Genomic DNA, 20,171 nt, shown 5'->3' on the forward strand with positions numbered 1-20,171 from the left:
CCCTCTTTGAATCTCTCCAGGCTTTTTTTTCCCCCAAACAGAACTTCAACTGACATTTATTTGACAAATGTTTATGGAGACTCTACTATGGGTCAGGCCTTGTCCTGCAGAACATATGACAGACACGGACCTTGCTTTCTGCTCAGCAAAACACCAAGCGCTGACATCTGTGAGTGCGAAGGACTTGCTATGCTCATCTCATTCACTCCTTATCTACCCTCTAGTGTTCGGTATTATTGCCCCATTTTACAGACGTGGAAATGAGGCTTAGAGCAATTATACGACCTCTCCAAGGATGCGGAACTGACAGATGGCAGAGTTGCGATTCCGAGGCTAGGACCCCAGACAGCAGAGCTCAAAATACCACACATGACTGAATATTCTCCGTATTGCTCCAATTCCACACCCAACCCCAGCTCAGGCCAAATCCCACCCCACCGCCAATCCCAGTCCTAGCCTTGGCTCTGTTCTTAGCCCTGGAAAACTCCTAGTCATGCTTCAGGACCCCATGGAGATCCTTTAGGAGCACCCACTCGTTCCCCAGGGAACCTCAGTAGAAAAAAAAAAAAAGAAACTACCACAAACCACAAGTCCAGGCGATAATTTTTACAATTCACATTTATTTTGGGAAAAAAAAAAAAAGGTTCTGCTAAAAATACTCCTACAAAGGCATTGGAGTAATAGGGTCAGGGTTGCTCATGGACACAGCTGGTGAGATTTCCTTGGTCACAGCAGTGGGGGTCTGGAAGAGCCAGGTCTGACCCACAGCCCTCGGAACCCCAGCCACATTGCCTCCCAACCCCCCAGCATTGTCAGAAAAACCCACGTTCACGACCAAAGGAAACAGGGTTCTGTGAAACCCTGACAGGCCCCCTGGCCTCCAGATGGGAGATCTGGCCTGCATAGCACAGGCTCAAGTAAACACCTGGCATGAGGAGGGGGGAATCCAGGTCCTCACCTCCACTGCCCATGGCTCTGACAGTGGCTCTAGGAGGCCAAGGTCAAAGAAAGTGTGCCCTGAACAGAGTGCCTCCTGGGGATCTAGGGTTTGATTGGCAAAGGGTCTGACGGGGAGTGGGGCTGAGTAGGGGCCACTGGTAGCAGCAGATAGCAGTGTTTATGAGAACAGGTACTGTGGTCAGAGACTACTGGCTACTATGTGACCCCATCTCTGAGTCTCCTAGTCTGTGGAGTGGGAATTCTAATTGTACCTGTCTCACAGAGCCGCGTGAGGGTTAAGCAACACGATGTGTATCAAAAGTTAAGAGCATTTCCTGGCAGATTGTTGGCACTCAAGACATAGCAGCTATGATTAGGATTCGGGGCTGGGTAGGATCCACCAGTAATTACTCTTCTCTGGAATCCAAAGAGGTGTGCCCTGCCCAAGTTCTTGCCCCCTGCTCACTGGAGTCTCGTCCACAGAAGGGAGTACAGCCAGACTGACCACTAGTTCTTACCAATCCAGAGGCACCTCCCTGGTCTGCCAGATCCTATAGGCAGTGGCCTCACTGGAAAGGTGAAGGGGTCCTTAGAATCAGGCAGGGGCTTGTGTGGCCATGGACATTGCATCCCAAGGGTTCGTGGCAGGGCACCTGGCTCTGGGGTTCATAGCAAGACCCTGTGGTTGCCCAGTGTCAAGACTCCGGCGCTGAAAGGAAAGGTGGTGGACTTGGGGTAGTTTCCTCAACAAACTTGAGGAAACTAAGTTTCCTGCACCTTCCACCCCAAATAAGTCTCTTCCCAAATGGAGCCCATGGGGGTCCCCTCTTGGCTTCTGAGCTGGCCTGTCCTGTCTACCAGCTAGTAGGCACTACAGCCCACCTGTGGGCTTTGCTCAGCTGGGGTACCAGGAGTATTTCTATTACTTTCCCAGGACAGAAATTCAACATCACACTCAAAAGAAAGGGTCCCGGGCCCTCGTGAGGGTACCTCTCTGACTCAAAGAATGGAGCTTTCCTAGTATTTGATTTTAGCTGTTTTTCTCAGTGTCTTTCATTCTCTTTGTGACCCCTGAGCTTTAGGGACCCATGATGGGCCCTAAAGTTTTAGGTTTTAAGTTTTAAGAGCTATCAGTCTCAAATCACATGGTGATTGAATCTGAAAAATATGAAATCCTTCTGTTAGAATTACAGGGCTTGCAATCTTAAAATCTCGGAGTCTTTTCCTCTGTGGAATGTTAGCCTGGACCCTTACAGCCTCAGCGGGGTCCCCAGTGTGCGTGGCCTGGCTCTGACCTCCCCCCTCGTTCGTACCCCTCCTCCAGCAGAGGCTGTGAGGCCCCGAGGCAGGGTCCTTCCCATGCTCTTCTCCCTTCCACGAAAGCCATGTCTGGGTCTGGGCAGGACAGTTCGAAGGGGGCAGCGTATAGGACCCTCCAGGCCGAGCTGGAAGACCTGCACTGACTTCGCCTGGCCCACCCCGCCAGGTATTGAGTGAACAGGCCTGGATTATAGCCTTGGGAGCCGCGGGGTCTCCATAGGGTGGCTCTGGGTGGGCTGGTGGGCCCCCGTGAAGTATTAAGTTCCCATTTCTTCTTACTATATCAGCTTTCCCGCGGCAGCCTTCATGCTGTGAAGCTAAACTCAGAGAGATGCGGGGTCTGGGGGTCTAACTTTCCTGAAAGCTTAGCTCAGTCTGAACACATTCCTGAGGGTCAACTCAGCTCCCCCACCCCCTTCATGGGTCCTAATCCATGTCTTGAGTTCAGACATCTTATCTGACGATGTCTTGCTTTTTGCAAATCCCTGTCTAAGCCAGACCCTCCCTCCCGGCAGACATCCGGGCATAGGTTGTCGTGGGAGAAGTGAAGAGATTTCCGTATCTGGAGGAATCTCCTGGAGCAGTTTGTTAAAAGTAGATGCCCCTGGGGGTGGCCTTGGGGATTCTGACTCAGGGGGTCACGGTGCAGCCCAGGAATCCGCAAGATGAATAAATGGCCCAGAAGATTCTAATACAGATGGGCCATGGCCGACATGTTGAGAGATCCACCCGCGATGCGGGAAGGAGAGAACACTAAAGGCAGATGGCTTGTTTGGAATGCTCTGGAAATCACCCGTGGGAATCTGTTTCCTCACTAGTAGGGGTTGGTAACACCGGTAAGAGCCCCACACGGGGGGGCCTGGCGTATGGAGTAGCATCAGTGCAATGTCTGTGGCGTCAAACTCCTGAGGCAAGACTCTCACAGCAGCGTCCCTGAGCCTTCCTGTGTCACACAGCAGAGGCCAAGTCACTGGCCAGCTCCAAGGCCGCTCTTCATGCTAAGTATTACGGCAGGAGCCATTTCACAGGAGGCTGGGTCAAGGCCAGCAAGTGGTCTAGGCATGTATAGTGCAGCTCCCTAACCTCCCTCTGGGTTGCCCCAGCATAACACACTACTGAAAGCAGCAGGACCCCAGACAGACCCTTCCAGTGTGTCTGGCTCATCTCAGCAGGGCCAGGCCTCCCAGAGCCAAGAGGAGCTTCCCAAGAAGTGTGCAAGCCACCCACCCAAGCCCTAGGTACTTCTCACCTCTGCGCTCCGTTCTGTGCCCCCAGGGCTCCGCCGTGATCACCAGCCTGCCTTCCTATGCCACCACCGCCACCCATATCTACTCAACTTGGGTCATGCCCGGCCGCTCGCAGCGAGGCCAGGCAGAAATGGGGCGAGCATCCATCGAATGCAGCTGAATTAAGAATCAGGTAGCACAGATCCAACCCCGCTGTTGCAAGCAGCTGACGTGACTCTTTGGATTATCTGCCTCAGTGAGTGAGGACGGAAAGTGAAGCGGCAGGGCTTGTGTTCTCCTGGAATAAATGAGGGCTTTTCCAGGGGGCTCTTCCTCCAGGAGGAGTGGGGGAGTTCTGAGGCATCCCGTCTCCATCCGATGGCCGGACTGACTCTTCCTCCTAGGACCCACTGCTCCTGCTCTCACTGCTCTTCTGACCAAGAGCTGGCTGTGGCTAGACTGGGCATCACTTTTAAGCTACCTTACCCCCCTCTTTGATCAACCCCTACTTCTCACCATTCCTGTGGCTCATCCAGACACAACTCCTCATGGTTGGACCATTCTGGCCTCTGTATCTTTGGTTACATTGTACCTGGAATGACCTCTCTCTCAGCTTCTGTCATTTTCAAGACAGCCTCCTCCATGAAGCCCTCCCTGACAACCCCAGCCCATTTGAGCTCTCTCTTCGCTTACCAGCCAGCCTCAGACACCGCGTGCTTTATGTCCTCTAATCGAGTACGGGGGAGTGGGTATTGGGAACAGATGAACACAGCCCTGCTCTGCCCCTTCCTGGCTGTGCAATCCTGAGCAAGTCACTTCCCCTCTCTGAGCCTCAGTTTCCCCCTACCCATGGGAGGAAATAGTCTCTCCTCACAGTACTGTGATATACAAAGTGTTTTGCATGCCTGACACACCCAGTCCAATCTTCTCATTTCACAGATGGGAGATTGAGCCTCAGTGAGGACAAATGACTCACCCAGATCCATATCTCAAGTTAGTGACAGGAGCTACACTGCCACTCCGGGGTCAGGATGCATTTTCCCTAGCATCACTGGGCATCCTGTCCTTTGAATGCATTTACATTCTTTCCTCCGGCAAGAATCTTCTCGCCTTTAGTACAGTCTGGGAACCACAGGAGCCCAGGAGAAAGGCAGGAGTGACCGAGGGCCCAGCAGTGGGGTGGGCGGTGGTCTGGACCCTGGGACCTTCCTGAGCTTCCGGGCAGAGGAAGGGCTGGCTGGGAGAGCGCAGGACCTCCCAGTCTTCCCGGACGAAACCCTGATCTAAGAGGATGCAAGGCTAGTGGCTGCACACAAGGGGGTGGCAGAGAGCTCCCTGAGAGGTGACTTCATGGAGACCAAGCAGAAATGCCGGGAAAAGGCCAGCCGATGCCATCTGAGCGGGAGGTACCGCTGGTTAGCAAACAGCACCATGCCGGTCCCTGAAGTGTCCCCGACTGCCCTCGCCACCCAGCCCCCGTTCCGAGGCCTCTGGGTCTAGCACTAAGACCATTCTCTATTCTGAGTGATCTGCCCACATCTTACCAGGTGACAGAAATTTTGAACATCATCCCCCAGGAAGAAGCCTGATGATCAACAATAACCCCACCCTGGGGGGGGGTGGTTTGGGGCAGGAGGACTACCAGCCTAGCCCTCCATAAATCTGCCTGTCACACCCTCTGAGAGCAGCTGGTCCCCATTTCCATGGTGTCCTGGCCCGTGTTTACAAGGCAGCTTTCTTTCCTCCAGTACCAACTGTGTGCAGAGCAGCCGGAAACCCCTCTGACACTGTTGGGCAGGTGGGGGGTGGCACTCGGGGAGGTTGAGCCAGGAAAGGATTAGTAACCAGGCAGCGGGAGGCTCAGAGCTGTGTGCCCAGGCCAGTGGGCAGCAGGGCCTGCCCCTCCTTGCGGAGCAGCGAGCAAGAGGTGGTGGTGGTGGGGCAGCAGGGAGAGATGGGCATCTGCCTGCACCCGAGACGGTCCCAGTGATCGCGTTTCCCTGCAGTCTGGGTGGCACCTGCACTCTGAGACGCAGGCACGTGGGGGCTCAGGCCCACGGAGGACTCTGCCCTTGAGGGTGGATGGGCAAACGAGCTGGCTAGCGGACAGCAGCCTAGCAGCTTAGGACAGGAAGCCATCTGACAGCAAGCACCGAGTGCCAGCCCCCTGTGGGGTCCCAGAGTGGTGGGGGGCGGGCTGGGGAGATGGAGTTAATCTAAAGAGCATCAGGGCAGCTCCTCCAGAAGGTGACCTTGTGTGCTAGGACAGCTGCCACCCGTGCTGGGCAGCTTTGGGGCACAAAGGGTGGCTGGCTGGGCCAAGGCTGGCCAGTCCGTGGGCAGCCAGCCAATGCCTTCCCTGTGGCTCCCTCTGCTGTTGCCCCCCAGGGGCCCCTGCTCCCCTCTTAATCCCTTCCTTCCCCTTGCATCTTGGGTTCTGGAGAACAGGTGAGTGACAGACGACAGGCTGGTTCAGGCTGCCCCCCCCGGGGCCACCTGCGGCCAGGATCCTTCCCATGGGTCAGTCTCCCACGGACAAAGGGGGAAGGTCTGAGATGTGGAGCCTCTGCCTCTCCCTCCCCACCTGGACTTGAAATCCACAGCACATACGCCTTCCGGCCTCCTCCTCCCACACAAAGATTCCGGATGGCGTGTGCGAGGAGCGCATTTGCAGAGATTAGCCTTGACCGGGATAAGCTGATCTTACCTGCGGCTTTGGCTGGAGGGGTCCATGGGTACTCCAGGACCCTCACACGACCACAATCACAGCTTATGTAACACCCTGACCCCCTTCCTCTGGCCCAGGAGGGCCGAGGGCACCCCTGTCTACCCCCTGGCCCTGATGCCTCCCATAGAGGCTCACCCTAATTTGCAGGGCATCCGACGCTGAATTCTGAGCCACTTTCAACCTGCTTCTTTTGTTGCCTGTGCCTTTGCCAAGCCAGAGTCAGAGAGGTCACGTGGACCTTTGGTGTCCTTCATCCGTTTTCTCAGCCTTGGGCCTTCTAGAAGCCCGAGGAAGGAAGGGTCCCTTAGAAGAGCATCGTGGGTCACTTGACATGTCCCAGGGTGCCAGAGTCTCTCTTGGAACTTACAGAGAACAGGGGTCGTTTTATAACTAAAATGTTTATTTCCATTCAATTCACTAACCGATTGTTCCGCTCAGGTGCCTGCGTTTGCCCACAGGAGGGACTTTGTGGCCAGACCCCACGGCTGATGGTTCTCTCCTGCCAGCCCGGCTAAGACCTTCAGACCTTGGGCAAAGGGGGGTCGGAGAGAAACCATACACTTTCCCCTCAGGGGAGGAAAGGACACGCCTCTGAGGGTGACACTCTGGAGAGCTGGGATATCACAGTGAATGATCTGAGGCCCGGCTCAGGCTCCCAGAGGCAGAACCCGGCTCTGGCCATCTGAGGGCTCTCGGGAACCTCAAAGGGGCCTATTTGCCTGGGAAGCACTGGGCAGACTGGGGCAGGGGGGTGGGGAAGTGGACAAGGTGTGTGGTTCTGCAGCCCTAGGGCTTGCTTCCTTCTCAATCTGGTGCTTTCCAAAGCAGTCCTGGGTGGGGGGCTCCTCTACCCCAGCCCCTCATCCTCACTCGGTCTCTGCATGGCCCAGATGGCCCCGTGGCAGTTGGCTTTGGTGAGGCCTGGCAGCAGGGGAGGGAAACACTCTGCAGGGGGAGGAGGGAAGAGTGTCAATGAAAACCATATAAAAAATCCAGAAATGTGCATATAAAATCTCGCCCTTGGTGTATTGCCTAAGTCAGTAAGCAGAAAGCACCTTCTTCTTGGAGAAGGATCAAGTCCTCAAAATGTAGGAAATGTCAAAGTGTCACTTCATTGTCATAAAAAAAAAAAACCCCAACAAACCCCCCAAACCAAATCCACCCCTGACCAAAATACCCCCGAGTCCACGAATTGCTGTAAACAAACCCAAATGCAGGAGCAATCCTTTCTCAGTGGCAGTCGTAGCTGATGGCAGTCACCGCAGCCAACAGGCCTCCAGGCGGGGGCTGCCGGGCACCGCACGGCGCGACAGGGATGTGGCGCGGCAGTCCTTGGGGGGCCGGTCATCCTCAGGAAGGCTGACCTTTCCGGTGTCCCCATGGTCTCTCCGACTGAGGAGGACAAAAGCCCCCTTTCAGCCCCAGGAGCCGACAGGAGAAGCCAGTCTTTTTCGTCAGAGTTTCTGAAATATTCTCCAAAGACAGAAAAATTCTGTTTGCTCAGCGGCAGTGGGAACGGTTCCCGTGACGGCGGCCACCTCTGCTTGGCCTGTGGCTGTTGAATGAATCCTGGAAGAGCAGCCCAGGGTCGGGAGAGAAGGGTGGCCCCTGTCTCTCCCTTCACATTGGTTTTCCTGAAAGTGTTTCTTGGCTCTGGCCAGGTCGCCTTCCCAGAGGCAATTGGAGAGAAACTGCTTTTGGTCTCCAGTTGGGACTAATCGCGTGGATCTCCCAAGCCCTTTTTTTTTTTTTTTTTTTTTTTTTCAAATTTTTCCCTAAGAACAATGATCGCTTTCCTTATGAGAATCCTCTTTAAAAAATATTTCTTGTATTTCCCGCCCCCTCCCAGGATCTGTTTTCTTGTGTCCCTGTTCCCTTTTTTCCATCATCTGAGTTTCACATATTCCTGGTGAGGTCTCGTGGCTGGAGCGCTGCTCGGTTCTTCCTGCTGCCCGTGGCCTCCTGGCAGGCGGCTGAGCCCGCGGTGGACGTGGACGGAGAACCAGGGGTCCGGCGTGTGGGGCGGAGGGGGCGGGGGCCTGGAGGGAGAGGTGAGCCGAGGCGGGTGAGCGTCAAACCTCCACAGACTGGATTTGGTTCATCTGTGCCCGCATCACCTGGATACTGTTCAGGATTTTTTTCTGGTGGCCAGCCAAGGTGACCCCAACCCGGAGAATGTCCCTTTGGGAGAGAAGCATGTGTGTTAGGGAAATGTGCGGGTGGGGGAGACCTTGGGCCGGGTGGAGAGCTGCCTGGGCTTCTCCAGGGGTTTCCTGCTGGAGAGAGCAAGGGAAGGGCTGAGTGGGTAGATTGCCGGTGCTGGACTGACTAGTGGGGATGGAAGGAGCCTGGGACTGGGAGTCAGGACACTCAGGTGCACGGGGTCTCCTCTGCTCCAGGGAAGGGGAAGGGAACTTGCATTTATGAATTACACACTCACTGTATATCCCTTTGATCTTCCTAACGACCTCTGGTTTACAGAAAACAGCTGGGGCGCAGGGAGGTTCTGATTTGCCCTTGGTCACAGGCAGACCTGGGGGTTGATCTGAACGTGACTCCTCGCCCTCCAGAGACCCCGGCTTGCTGGGATGGCTGGGGAGCAGTACTGGTAATGGTGGGTGAGACAGCCGGGCACTTACTCCATCATCATCTGTGACACGACATCGAAGGAGGTGAAGCCGGCGTTGGCGAAGCTCTCCTTGTATTGTCCCATCTTGATGGCCTCCAGCCACTCGTCCACCGTGTTAAAGCTGGTGTAGTCGGGGATGGTGCGGTCCAGCAGCGGCAGGTTGATTCTGGGGGCGGGGGTGGGCGACAGATGGTTAGGGCAGGTGCTGGGAGCGGGGCAAGGGTGAGTGCGGGGCGCTGCTGCGGGCTTTGTACCTGCACCTGTGTATCCATCTGTGGGGACGAAGGTGAGTGTGTGTATATGTATTTCTGTATGAGAGTGGGTGTGCATTTGCACCTATGTCAAGGGGACAGGTTTGTGTGTGACTATGTGGGCGTGTGTGTGCAGGACTCAACAATGAGGCCCCCTGGGAAGTCCAGAGGTGCCTCTGAACAGGCTGCTGGGAGGCCAGCCCACAGTGGTGAGGAGCGAGATGCTTCTCCAAGCCTCTGATGATCAGGAGGGGGGAGTTCAGCCGGACTAACTGTGCTACGAGTCGCTGTGTCCCCCGTCCTTCCCCAGGCTGGGTGTGCTCTGGGAAACTGTGGGTTGTACCTCCAAAGTCTAGACGAGGCTAGCGGTGCTCATGGGAGCAAGCCAGGATGGAAGTGACCCTCATGGGGCTCAAAGCTCAGAGGGGTTTTATCCGGAGAGCCAGGAGTGGCTGATGGGGTCCTGGTGGGAAGCAACAGGTAGAGACAAATGTTAACTATGGGCCATAAAAACTTGGCAGGTGAAAGACTTGGGCCCAAAGAGTGTTTGGACAAAGCCAGCCCTGGACCCTGAGCACCCCTGGCTGGATGCCCCAGAGAAACTCTGATAGGTTCCCAAAGAGAAAGAGTGTGCAGGGCTGGTGGGGACAGGGGTCCGGTGCAGCCACCCAAGCAAGGCGGTGGTGACCCAGGTCTGAGGGAGCATATGCCTGGGGACCACTGGGAGGAGGCAGGCCTCAGATCACCGGGGATAACGCTCGTCCAGCTGAGTCAGGAACGGTGAGTGAGCGTGCGTCTGTTTGTGTCTGTGTGTGTCCGTGTGTGTCTGTACTTCTTCTTCTTTTTTTTTTTTAAAGATTTTATTTATTTATTTGCCAGAGAGAGAGAGTGAGAGCGAGCACAGGCAGGCCAAGTGGCAGCAGAGGAAGAGGGAAAAGCAGGGTCCCCGCTGAGCAAGGAGCCCGATGTGGGACTCGATCCCAGGACGCTGGGATCATGGCCTGAGCCGAAGGCAGCTGCTTAACCAACTGAGCCACCCAGGCGTCCCTGTGTCTGTACTTCTGAACACGCAGGGAGGGTAGGCGTGAGGGCCTGCAAATGGGTGTGTATCCGTGTGTGAGACCATTTGTGGGAGAGCACAAGCATGAGTTCTTGTGCCTGACGGTGCGTAGGACTGTGTAAGTGTGCCTGTGAGTGTGTGCACGCGTGTGCATGGCAGTGCTGGGGAGGATGCAGAGGTAGGTCAGAGGGTCCAGGTTTGAGCAGGAAGGGAGCTAGGAAGGAAGCCCAGTGACCAGTCAACCTGTTTACCACCCCAGATTCTGATAATTTTTTCTTAAATGCCGTCCTCTCTGACCACGGCCATGCTTTAAAAAGTGCTTCCTTCACTGTCTCTACCGCTTCCTTCTCCTCTACTGTGTCCTGGCCTCCTCTGCACGACCAGGCAGGGTCAGTGCCCAAGGAAGCTTGTGCTGGCCTTCCTTGACCCCCAGCTGCCTGCAGCCGGGGGAGCCTGGGCAGGGCTGGGGAGGGGTTGGGATTCGGGGAGAGGAAGGGCCGGCTGAGGACGGGGGCAGAGACGCACTGGGAGGGGGGGGTGAGGCCAGACCAGAGCCGTACCCAGAGGAGAGGGGTGCCATGGCTTTGAGGCTGTTGGGGTTTCGGATCATTTTGTCCAGCGTGTTGACGATCTGGCCGAACTTAGGCCGGTGGTTGCGGTCCTTCTGCCAGCAGTCCAGCATGAGCTGGTGCAGGGCGCTGGGGCAGTCCATGGGGGGCGGCAGCCGGTAGTCCTGCTCGATGGCATTAATTACCTGCGGACGACACGGGGCCAGAGTGGGGTGGGGTGGGTGGGATAAAGAGCGTCTGCCTCTCACCTGACCTATTTTTCCCCTCGATCTCTGCAGCAAGGCAGACCTATTTGGTTGCCATGACAGCTGCCTCCGCCTCCTGGACACAGCCCCAAGGATGCCCCTCCCCTGGGTTCCCACCATCTGTGGCCTCAGTCTGACCTGGGGGCTGCGTGCCTGCCCCCTCTCCCAATCTCGGGAAAGCCGACACCCCGACATTTTGCCTCAATGTCTACCAGGCTGACCCTCTTGTGGACCACTTTTTCCTTTCCTAGGACTCCTCTCTCTGGCCCTTCACCCCCGGGTGACAACAACTCTTGTTTTTGGTGCCATTTACTGCTCCAGGTGAGACATGTCTCCTGGGTTGGACCCCACCACGTGGCTCTACATGGCTCCGCCCACTCCTCTGTCAGGAAAAGGAGTGAAAAATGCCTTTCTCCAATCTGTCCTGCCATAGGCCCAGACTCACCTTTCCCAGCTGGACTGTGGGTCACCCTCCCTGCTCGAGAAGCTTCTTTAAGTCCTTCCTGTTCTGTGTTGTTGCAAATCCAAATGTGTTGGGTTGGCTTTCAAACACTCCATTATGGAACCTTATCATCCTTTCTGACCATCTTTCCTCCCTACTGTTCCCCAGCCTGCTCCCTCAGCATCCTACCTCTGGGCCTTTGCACAGCCTATTCTTCCCCTTCGACATCCTCATGTCTCCAAGTCCTACTACAGTGTGTGCTCCCCCTGTCCTGGGAACACTTCCTGACTGATCTTGCTCACGTGGCCCCTGCCTCAACCCCTACAGGACTCGACACCCGCCTTCTCCAATTTAGCACCTGCTCGTAAAGTTCCTGATAACAACTGGTTCCTGGAATAATCGCCTTGTCCCTCAGTTACATGGAAAATACCTCAGGGACAGCTATGGTCTCATTCGGGGCTGGCCGCAAGGTGAACGCATCTTGAAGGTTTGCTGAATTGTGGATGAGTAGGTCTTTCCTACTTGACCCCCAGAGAGTCCGGGATCCTGCACAGACACTAGAATCACCCAACATTGGGCTGGGCCTGGCCCTTGGAAACTTACGTCCTGGTTGGTCATGTCCCAGTAGGGTCGCTCCCCGTAGGACATCACCTCCCACATGACGATTCCATAGCTCCACACATCACTGGCTGAGGTGAACTTCCGGTACTGGATGGCTTCTGGGGCCGTCCAGCGGATGGGAATCTTCCCACCCTGGGGAGCAGAATGAGGAGGGTTAACAGGTAGGAGGCTGATCCGTGAGGCCTCTGCTCTCAATGCTACTCCTCGCCCTCAGCCCTGTGCTGTACCAATCCCATGAAGCACCTCATTCTTTCTCGAACTCACTGTGCTGCTTCAGGCCTTGGGAGTTTGCACATGCTGTTCCCCCCACCCCCTGCGTGGAATGCCTCTTCTCACTCTGCCATCTGGAAACCTCTTCTCATCCTTTAAGTGTTTCTGAAAATCTTTCCCTATGTCCCCAAGAGTTGCTCACTCTTTTTAATCCTGTGGCCCGTGTCTCTCCATACAGGAGGCACTTCTCCTACAGGGCAGTACTCAAATCATTTGCCTGTGTGCTTGGCTCTTCTTGTCCCCCATCTGAGCTCTTTGGGCAGGGGCTGGGCCTTATGCCCTTCTGTTTTGAACTCTTCAGCAGGAGAGAGTCCTGAACTTGGCATCGAGGTTCTCCAGGGTCAGCCCTGCCTGCCTCTCCCGAGTTACTGCCCACCACCTTCCCGCTTCAGTCTGTGTTCTAGTCTCATCTTGCCTTGAGAACGTGGCATCTGACCACCTTTCATTGGCCCTTCAGCTTCCAGCTCAGATATCACCGCCTCTCAGCAAGCCTTCTTGGCTTCCCCAGACAGGCGCCCTGACTCATAGCTCTTTTTATGCCATGTTTCTCTGTACATCTGTGTCCCCACACAGCCTGTGAGTGCCAAGGGGGCAGAGACGGTGGTTTGTGTCTCTGTTTCCAGGGCCCAGCATGGTGCTTGGTACGAGCAGAAGTCGGTGAAAACATATCGTAGGGAGAGAGGGACACCTAAGCCTTCTTGCCCGGTACCACGCCCCCCACCCCCCCACCCCCGGAAAGGGTTCTCTTTTTCCATCTTACCAGCGCGCTGGTGTACGTGGGGTCTGAGGTGTCGTCCTCCAGAAAGCGTGAGAGCCCGAAGTCAGACACCTTGCAGACCAGGTTGCTGTTCACCAGGATGTTACGGGCGGCCAGGTCTCGGTGGACGTAGTTCATGTCTGCCAGGTACTTCATGCCGGCCGCGATTCCCCGCAGCATGCCCACCAGCTGGATGACTGTGAACTGCCCGTCGTTTTGCTTTGGGAGAAGTGGAGGAAACACACAGTGAGCGGAAGGGCGTGATCCAGAGCTCTGGACCATCCACACAACGGGAAACCAGAGCAGGATGCGCCACCTGGGCTTCATGCTCTCTGTGGAAAGAATTCAGATGCTTAGAGAGGCCCATGAGAGGCCAGTTTCAGGGTGGAGAAAAGATCACAGGTTTCAGAGTCGATACAGCTGATCTGACTCTGGGTCTGCCCTTTGCTGACCGTGCAACCTTGGACAAGTGACCTGACTTCTTGAGTCTGTTTTCCCATCTGGGTGTAAAATGGGGATAAGTTACACCCACCTCCCAGGGCTGAGTTAAATGAGAAGGTGCATGGAAGGTGCCTGGCACATACTAGATGCTCAGTAAATGTTTGCCCAATGGCAGCTAGTTTAGTAACATGCTTCTGTGCTCTTTGTCCAGCTGATTAACTGTGATCTCCTGGCGCGGGGTTGGGGGGCGAGTGGGGGGTCTGAAAAAACCTTCCTCTCTTGACCTTAAGCTCCAGACTCCATCCCCCAGCACATATAGCTTTGGAGAAATCCAAAATCTGGTGAAAGCCCTGGACCAGGGTTCAAGAGACCTGGTTTCAGTCCTGGCTCTCACCTTGACCCTCTAGATAAGCCCGGACAAACTCTACCTGTCTTTGAGTCTCCCTTTTCTCTTGTGCATAATGAGAAGGCTGGCTAAGAGCAGAGACAGCAACAGATTTCAGTTGTATGCCAACTCTGACTGATTGGTTGTGGTTTCCTAGAATGAAAAGGATTCTGAGATGGCTTACTGGTTTAGTGGGACAGAGTTCTGGGATTGATTAGCAATGCCTGCCATGGGTAAGGGAAAGGAAAGAGGCAGCATGAAGCCATTCCTGACTTAGATCTTTCCCAAGGCCCCACCAGGCTTTGACACCATGAAGCTATGTCCACTGCTCCTTCTCCTCCCCATCTGTGGGCCCCTGGCACTCTTGATTTCCCCTACCCGGAGGAAGGAGTCCAGGGAGCCGTTCTCCATGAACTCGGTGATGATCATCACAGGCGTGCTCTTGGTGACAACACCCTCCAGGTGGATGACGTTGGGGTGGTCGAACTGGCCCATGATGGAGGCCTCACTCAGGAAGTCCCGGCGCTGCTTCTCAGTATAGCCTGACTTGAGCGTCTTGATGGCTACAAAGATCTCTCTCTTGCCCGGTAGTTTTAGGTGGCCACTGCATACCTCGCCAAACTCCCCTGGGACACACACACCAAGAGAGGCGGGATGTCACTTGCCAGGTGGAAGTGCCACCTCCCACTCCTTGTAACCTCCACTTCTGGGTCCTGAAGGAGCTTCTTCTCCCCAGTGGTCAACTTATCCTCTTAGACAAAGAACCCCTTTGTAGAATGTGGGGGCCCAGAAAGCTCCTACCCACCACTGGGTTAAGAGTAAGCTCTTCACAGCTGTCCCATGGTATTTGGCTGGGCATGGGGCAAGGCTGTAGGGGAACCTGGGAAGATGGAGAAAGGGACCTGGATGAATGGTGGGAAGGACAAAGGACTAGACTGAGTCCAGAGAATGGGGTTCTAGACCTAGGTCAATCTCTGACATGATAGGTAAGCTCCTTCCCAGCCCTGTGCCTCAGATTCCTCATATGTTGATGAGGTGATTTTACTGGGTGACCTTTGAGGACTTTTCTACCTTTGGTATTGTGAACCTTCAGGTCTTAGAGGATCCTCTGAAGTTCCTGCCCCACATCCTACCCTCTGCCCCAAGAGTACTCCCCACTCATGGCTGAGGCCATGGTACTAGGAGAGCCCCAGACACCTACCTGCTCCAATCACCTGCTCAATTTTGACACAGGAGATGTCAATTTCCTTGGCAAACTCCCGCACTGCCTCATTGGGGTCCTCATAGGTGAAAGGGTCGATGTAGATCTTCATGCCTGGGGTCACTAAGGGATAAGACCAGCCTTGGTCACATGCACAGACTCAAGATGTGGACAGACAGAAAGGCTAGCACTAGTCTCTCTGTGGAGGGAAATACACACCCGTGCAGCCCCATAAGAACTGGGCAACCCTTTGCAAATCACTTGGCCTCTCTGGGCTTCAGTGAGCAGATGGGAATTGAGCTAAGTAGAAGGGTGAGAACAGAGAGCTTAGCAGGAGAACAAATAGGTTCAAGCTCTTGTTCCAACTCTAAATGATTAGTAATGTCTTCCCGAAGGAGCTAAAGGACTGTCAGGATTGATTAGCAATGTCTGTTATGGGTGTGGGCATAAAAGGATAGATAGGTTTGTCACTCTTGTGTTAGAGAATTAGGGGTGCAAAGCAAAGAAAAAGGAAGTCAAGAAGGAAGAGAGAGAGATTTGGAACAAAAATACAGAAAGAGCAGGCAATAGCCCATGTTCTTGGGTGTCTGCTGGAGAGACCTCTCTGTCTTTTTAGGCCTAATTAAAGCATCCTCTCCCTTAGGAAAATTCCTGGCTATCTCAGCTCTCCTAGGCAGGCCCCAGAGCCTGGATGGGCTGCCCATTCACCAGGGTCTGAGGACCCATGGTTTCTGGGGCCACTGCCCAAGTCCCTCATGAGCTAGGTCTTAAATCCTTCTAGATCTCAAATTCCCTGGTGGTCAACATAAGGCAGGACATGCGGCAAATGAATGTGACTCTTGATTTGATGTACTTTTTTATTTGGTGCAGAAATTAAGGGTGCCAAACACCAAAGACTTGGATGCCAAACACCTAATTCTGACCCTAGCACTGAGCCAGCAAAACACTTGGAAGGAAGGGAAGGATGATCCATCCCACCTTCTCCCTCCGAGGTAACTGGTCTTCTGCTGTCCAGGCCTCCCTCTGGCTTCCCCAGCTCCCTGCCCACATTCTCTTATTGCTCCAGGAGCCATGACTTTGGAGGCAGTAGCTCTAGGAGTAGGGAGCTGGAGCTCCTGGGCTTGACTGGAGTAAGGCTTAACTGGTTGGTGAGTGGGGCCACCAACCCTGCTCAGCTGTGTGACCTTGGACATGTTAGTTGACCACTCTCAGTGTCTGTTTCAGACATTCCAAGAATCTAAGGTTGGAACCTTTAACACATGTGTTGGCAAACCGGCCCACTGACCATTTGCTAAATGAAGTTTTATTGGAACACAACTTCCAGCATTCCTTTGCCTGTGGCTGCTTTCACACTCTGGCGACTGAATTGAATAGATACAATAGGACCACACAGCTATCAAAACTTAAAATATTTACTCTCCTGTCCTTTACAGAAAAGTCTGCCAACTTGCCATTCTGATACATTAGCTTTATTTTGGATTATTTATGTGTGTGTTTGTCTAGCCCATCATTTAATTTATTTATTTAAAAGGTTTTATTTTTAAGTAATCTCCACCCCCAATGTGGGGCTCGAACAAAGCTCTTCATGCAATACACACTCAGTGTCTACAGAGCTGAGCAGAATCCAGGCGATTGAGATAAAAGAATGATTGCAGCTACCGCTGGTCGAGCCCTTGTGCCCAACACTGCGTCAGGCTCTCGGTATGCATTATCTCATCCGCACCCAACAACTCTTGGGGGAAGGGAATCGTTATTCCCAATTCATGCATGGGGGAACGGCAGCTCAGAAAGAAAGTCTAAGTGATCTGCCCAAGGCCACATAGCTAGCAAATGGCACTAATTAAGGCCTAATTAAAGCATCCTCTCCCTTAGGAAAGGGGTAGGACTTGAACCCAGGTCTGTCAGACCTGAGCCAAGGGCCATAGTGTTAATCATCAGACTCATGGCCTCCTGTGTGCAGTCCAACTAGATCTGGCCCACGCCTCTTCCTCCTGGACTGTTCAACCACAACTCCCAATTAGCGCTCCTCAGAGCAGGGACATCAGTTCCTGGGAGAAGCTCCTTTTCCGGCTCAAACTCAGGGCTCTGTGGGTCTTGGTGACTGACTTTCAGCCTCCCTCCAATAGGACTGGGGGAAGCCCTTTCTGTTAGGCCAGCTGCAGAGGGAGGACAGGAATGGGTCAGCCCCGGGAGCCCCGGGAGCTGAGGAGAAGCACAGCAAGAGCTCAAAGCTGACTCAGGCACTGCCAACTGTTCAGATGCCATCCCCGACCCTTGCCCAGGAGGGCTCTCCATTGTTTGCAAGAGTTAAGGCAAGTGTCTTCACCTGGCATTCCAAGCCCTCCGTGCTGGGCCCCAGCTATAGGTCCCTGCCCCTCTATATGCCACCAAAAAGAATTATTGGTCCAGAGATCCCAGACACACCTTATAATTTCTGGCCTTTGTGCTTTGTTCGTGGGGTTACCTCCACCTGCAATGAATGCCCTTCTCTTCCTCTCTGTGTCCAGATCAAATGTCACCTCCTCTGTGAAACCTGCCTGGATCCTTACAGTGGAAATCCATGCTCTCCCTTTAGGCTCTGAAGCCCTGTCTCTGCAGCCACTTGTACAGCCCTGATGTCTGTATGGCTCTCCTACCTTGTACTAAGTCTCCCATACACATGCCCACAGCCTCCTGGCTCCCCTTTCTGGACCAGTCTGCTGCCTGTGTGGACTTGCTTTCCACTCTCTCCCTCAGGGGGACAGAGGCCACGTCTGTCTAGTTCATGCTAAATCCTAGAACCCGGCACATAGAGGATGCTCATGAAATGCATATTGAAAGAGTAACAGCATTGCCTACCGGACTGTCCTCTTCTTCTCTTTCCGCCCGTTCAGGGTCATGGATGCCTTTGAGAACTTGACAGAAGCTATGAATTCTTAGCTATGAAGCTAAGAATTTCTATGAAACAGAAATTATTCATGTGTGTGTCACACTCCCAGATTCAGCATATAATTTTGGAATGTTCATGGGCCCTTGAAGCTCTTGGGGGTCTGTGAACCCCAAGTTATGAGCTCTTGCTCTAGAATGTTTTCTCTGGAGTATGTGTGTGAAGGTGGTATTTAGTAGATGCTTAATAAACACTGATTGGATGCATGGCTCTGAGCTGTCCCTGCTTCTGTGACCCTCTGGTTTCATCTCACCGTTCATATCACAATCTGCTCACAATTCCTTGTGGGTTTGCCAGGCCCCAGGCCCTGGTCTGGGTACTTTATAGATACCTATCCAATTAACCCTCCCGACAACCCTACCTGGGAAATGCTATTATTAGGCTGAGCCTTATGAAATTGTTAGTATTTAACTGTTGCTGACCTACAAAGCAGGCAATTTCATTTGGCCCAACCTAATATTATCCCCATTGTTTGGATGAGCACACTGTGGGGATAAGAAAGGTTAGACAACCTGCCCAAGATGACACGGACAGAGCTGATATGGCAGACATGGGGTCTGAATTCAGGTCGTGTGGCTGTGAGTCTACACTCTCAGCCGCCAGGCTACTGTTTTCTTCTGGATGCCTTCCCATCCTGTGTCCTGGAATGGAAGGGGACACAGGACATGTCGTGGACATGGAATGGAAGGGAAGCTCCAGGCCCAGCTCCCAGGACGGGATATTTGCTGCACTGAAGCTGGCTGAGGATCTCTGCAGTCCGAGTCTCCAGAAAATACTGGGCTGTTGTTTGGATAACTTACGATGGCCAGGGCCACTGCGTGCTGTCCTGAACCCAGAGGGGAAATTCAGGATGAAGGAGGGAGGAGGAACCAGACATTCCGAGATCTTTGGTTTGAGTTCTGGATCTGCCGGTAATAACAGTCACAAATAAGCTGCTTTATGCGTTTGAACTGAGGATCAGTTTAATGATGTTATGAACTTGAACTGAGTTTATGAGTTTGAACTGAGGATCAACCGCACTACTGATATAGCTGTGTGCCCTTGGGGAAATTACTTAACTTCTCTGTGTTTCACTTTTTTTCATATCTACAAGGGAGCCAATAAACAGTACCTATCTCATAAGGGGACTGCAAGGATTAAATGAGAATCTTTTTAAAGGGCTTAATATAGTAGTCAGGGGATAGAAAACACTGAATAATTGTGTTATATAATTGTCTATAGAGAAGAGTTGGCTATTATTGAATATTTTTAGGAAGCACTTTCCTATCCATTAATTCATTTAATCCTCACAATTCTGTGAAAGAAGCATCATTCTGGCTACTTCCCATGTAAAGACACCAAGGTTCAGAGAGGCTCAATGACTTCCCCAAGGTCAAAGAGTGGGCCATTGGTGGAGCAGGGATGAGAAACCAGGTTGGTGCCTCTGGGCCCCATCCAGTAATCACAGATCTTGGTCCTCATTCAGCACCTGCTGAACAACGGCACATGTGAGCCAGGGAGGGTGGCTTAAGTCAGTCACACACATCTCCAGGCCTCAGCTTCTTCCTGGGTCCTGACCACACACGGTTGCTAGTGGGTGTTAGGCTACAGGGCCGGAAGTGCTTTGAAAAAACCAAAGCCCTTCTTTAGATGGAGGGCGTAGGAGCTGAGCCTTAGAATGTGTTCATCCATGAACAAATCCTGGGCTCTATTTTAAAAATAAATCCCTGCTGTCCCCTATTTCCTTGTTGGTGACTCACATGCTCAACAGTGATGTTCCCACGTGGCTCCAGGTAGCAGAGCGTGTGAGGCCCCGCTTATTCCAGCTTAGCCAGGTGTGGGCAACATGGCGTGGCAAGGAGTGTGGACCTTGGCTCTGTGTGACCTCTATGGGTCTTGGTTCCCTCGTACTCAATCATATTACAAGGATAATTTTAAGGATTAAATGAACAAATGCACGAAAAGCATTTAAACAGGTCTGGGCAACAGAGTACACTTGGTACAGTCAGCCTCTATCTATAACCATGATTTCATTACTTGGGGAATAGAAGGGGGTGATGTAATTTATGACTTTTACGTTTAGCGTACAGGTGATTTTTTTAATTTCAATGTAGTTAAATCGTTCCGCTTTTTTCTTGTGAGCCTTCCACTGCTTTTAGGCTTAGAATATCAGTGACATAGT

The 20,171-nt window shown here is 53.3% G+C and overlaps 1 protein-coding gene across 4 annotated transcripts in view; it reads right to left on the reverse strand.

Moving 5' to 3' along the window:
• Window positions 1–8,107: 8,107 nt before the first annotated feature.
• EPHB2 (EPH receptor B2) overlaps window positions 8,108–20,171 on the reverse strand; it is a 181,944-nt gene continuing 169,880 nt past the window's right edge. For all 4 annotated transcript variants that reach the window (XM_032302011.1, XM_032302009.1, XM_032302008.1 and 1 more), the window contains exons 10-16: window positions 15,085–15,207; window positions 14,262–14,509; window positions 13,061–13,276; window positions 12,013–12,162; window positions 10,714–10,907; window positions 8,853–9,008; window positions 8,108–8,394 (exon numbers count right to left, since the gene is read on the reverse strand). In XM_032302011.1, the coding sequence (XP_032157902.1) occupies window positions 8,286–8,394; window positions 8,853–9,008; window positions 10,714–10,907; window positions 12,013–12,162; window positions 13,061–13,276; window positions 14,262–14,509; window positions 15,085–15,207 (1,196 nt within the window). In that variant the 3' untranslated portion in view covers window positions 8,108–8,285. The remainder of the gene's footprint in view (window positions 8,395–8,852; window positions 9,009–10,713; window positions 10,908–12,012; window positions 12,163–13,060; window positions 13,277–14,261; window positions 14,510–15,084; window positions 15,208–20,171) is intronic.

Source organism: Mustela erminea, chromosome 10, assembly GCF_009829155.1.
Source record: "Mustela erminea isolate mMusErm1 chromosome 10, mMusErm1.Pri, whole genome shotgun sequence".
Taxonomy (NCBI): Eukaryota; Metazoa; Chordata; class Mammalia; order Carnivora; family Mustelidae; genus Mustela; species Mustela erminea.